This window comes from Phragmites australis, chromosome 14, assembly GCF_958298935.1.
Source record: "Phragmites australis chromosome 14, lpPhrAust1.1, whole genome shotgun sequence".
Taxonomy (NCBI): Eukaryota; Viridiplantae; Streptophyta; class Magnoliopsida; order Poales; family Poaceae; genus Phragmites; species Phragmites australis.
Window position 1 is genome coordinate 3,108,305 of NC_084934.1, and position 1,704 is coordinate 3,110,008.

General features: G+C 50.1%; 1 protein-coding gene across 1 annotated transcript; it reads right to left on the reverse strand.

Moving 5' to 3' along the window:
• Nucleotides 1-432: 432 nt before the first annotated feature.
• On the reverse strand, nt 433-1,038 carry LOC133891236 (uncharacterized). Its single transcript, XM_062331947.1, has one exon. The coding sequence runs from the start codon at nt 1,036-1,038 to the stop codon at nt 433-435; it is 606 nt and encodes a 201-aa protein (XP_062187931.1).
• Nucleotides 1,039-1,704: the final 666 nt, after the last annotated feature.

Below are 1,704 nucleotides of genomic sequence, written 5' to 3' on the forward strand. Positions count from 1 at the left end.
ACACGCAGCAGTTTGCGGACATATTCACCAAGGGACTGCCAACATTGCTGTTCAACGACTTCAGCAACAGCCTCTGCGTCGGCGATGCAGACGCCGAGACTGCAGGGGTGTTAGCATGGCATTCGCACTCCACGGCTGCACAACCACCTCGTGCAGAGGACGCACCCGGGACTCGCTTGCCATGACGTGCCCGCTCTGAGGCTTGCACACGCTCCAGCATGGCACGGCTAGCTGGCCGCTAGCTCTCGAGTATTGCTGAGTTAGTTAATTAGCGATTCCGTGATGTTGTACATTTATAAATACGACATTCAAATATCAATACAAGCGTGGTTACTCCCTTTCTACACGTACGGGTAACCGAGCAACAGAGAGTACCACGACCTCCACCTCAGAGATGCACATGCATGGGTGACACCGTGCGTACACAGTCGTTTAGAGTCTCAACTCGAGGTCGAGCTCCTCCTCCTCGCCGGCGCCAACCGAGGGCACCGTGGCAGCCGTGCAGCTGTCCATGTAGGCGGAGGCAGTTAGGGCACGGGCACGAGCACGAGAGGCCCTGGCCCAGTTGAGCATGTCGATCGTGCGATCACGGCCAGCGGGCGTACCATCAGCCACCGGGCTCATCTCCCGGCTGATGCTCACCTGAGCGGAATGCATTTGAGCTCGAAAGCTTGGCGCGTCGTCGCTGTCATCCTCATCGTGGCCACTGGCAGGATCAGCGCGCAAGGTGCTGCCGCCGTGTGACAGCGTGGGAATGGACATGGCGGCGACGATGTTGGCTCTCTCGACGACCGAAAATGTCGTGGCGGCGTAGTGGCCATCGTAGACGTAGGGGTTCCAGGCGCTTCTCTCCTTCTTGTGCGCGTTCTGGTGGCCACCGAGCGCCTGCGACTTGAGGAACATCTTGTCGCAGAAAAGGCAAGGGTATAGCCGCACGTTCTTGCCGCCCACGACCCTGGCGTCATCGCGCGCCGGCGCCAACGTAAGCGACAGGTCCGCCGCCGCTCGCGGTGAAGCATTAGGAGATGAGAATTCCATGCACAAACGACGACTGTGCTATATGCTGCCTATGTGGAGTAATTAAACAATGCTCCAACTTGCCAGACCCAGAAGTTGGCCTGAGAATATATATGTCGTGACTCCTGATTATCAACTTCTTTGTGGATGATCAAATCTACCCATTCTCTCTGAAAGATGAAGATATCCAAAACATCTAACGTGATATATACCGGTTTATCATGCTCGAAGTCGTCCACAAGAGTGGCAGATTCTTCGATCTCAGAAGCGAATTAGCTAGCTATCCGAGACTTTGTGAGTGGGAGATGAAAAAATACTTGTGTTGAATATTTAGCTTATGATGTAAATTGACTTGTGATATGAAAATATAGTACTTGTGAAAATTTTTATATTTGTATTAAATATTAGACTTGTGTTGATTCAAATGTTGTTGAAATCTGTCTTGAAAATATGTTAAAATCTAGAGAGAATAAAATATATGCTCTTTATTATTTTAACAACATCTATATAAATGGGTTAGCTAAACGTCTATACAAATGAGTTATAACCCACTTCTAAAAATAGTTTTTTTTATAGTGTGTTACGGTGTCATCAAATTCGACGTGGCTAGCAGGAGAACCACACCATACGATATTTGGACGGTGCTGCATGCATGGTAGGGTTCAATCGAACAGAGCAAGGCACACT

Bases quoted from the DNA above. Each gene is read 5' to 3' on its own strand.
- LOC133891236 (XM_062331947.1), bottom strand. From the start codon at position 1,038: ATGGAATTCTCATCTCCTAATGCTTCACCGCGAGCGGCGGCGGACCTG.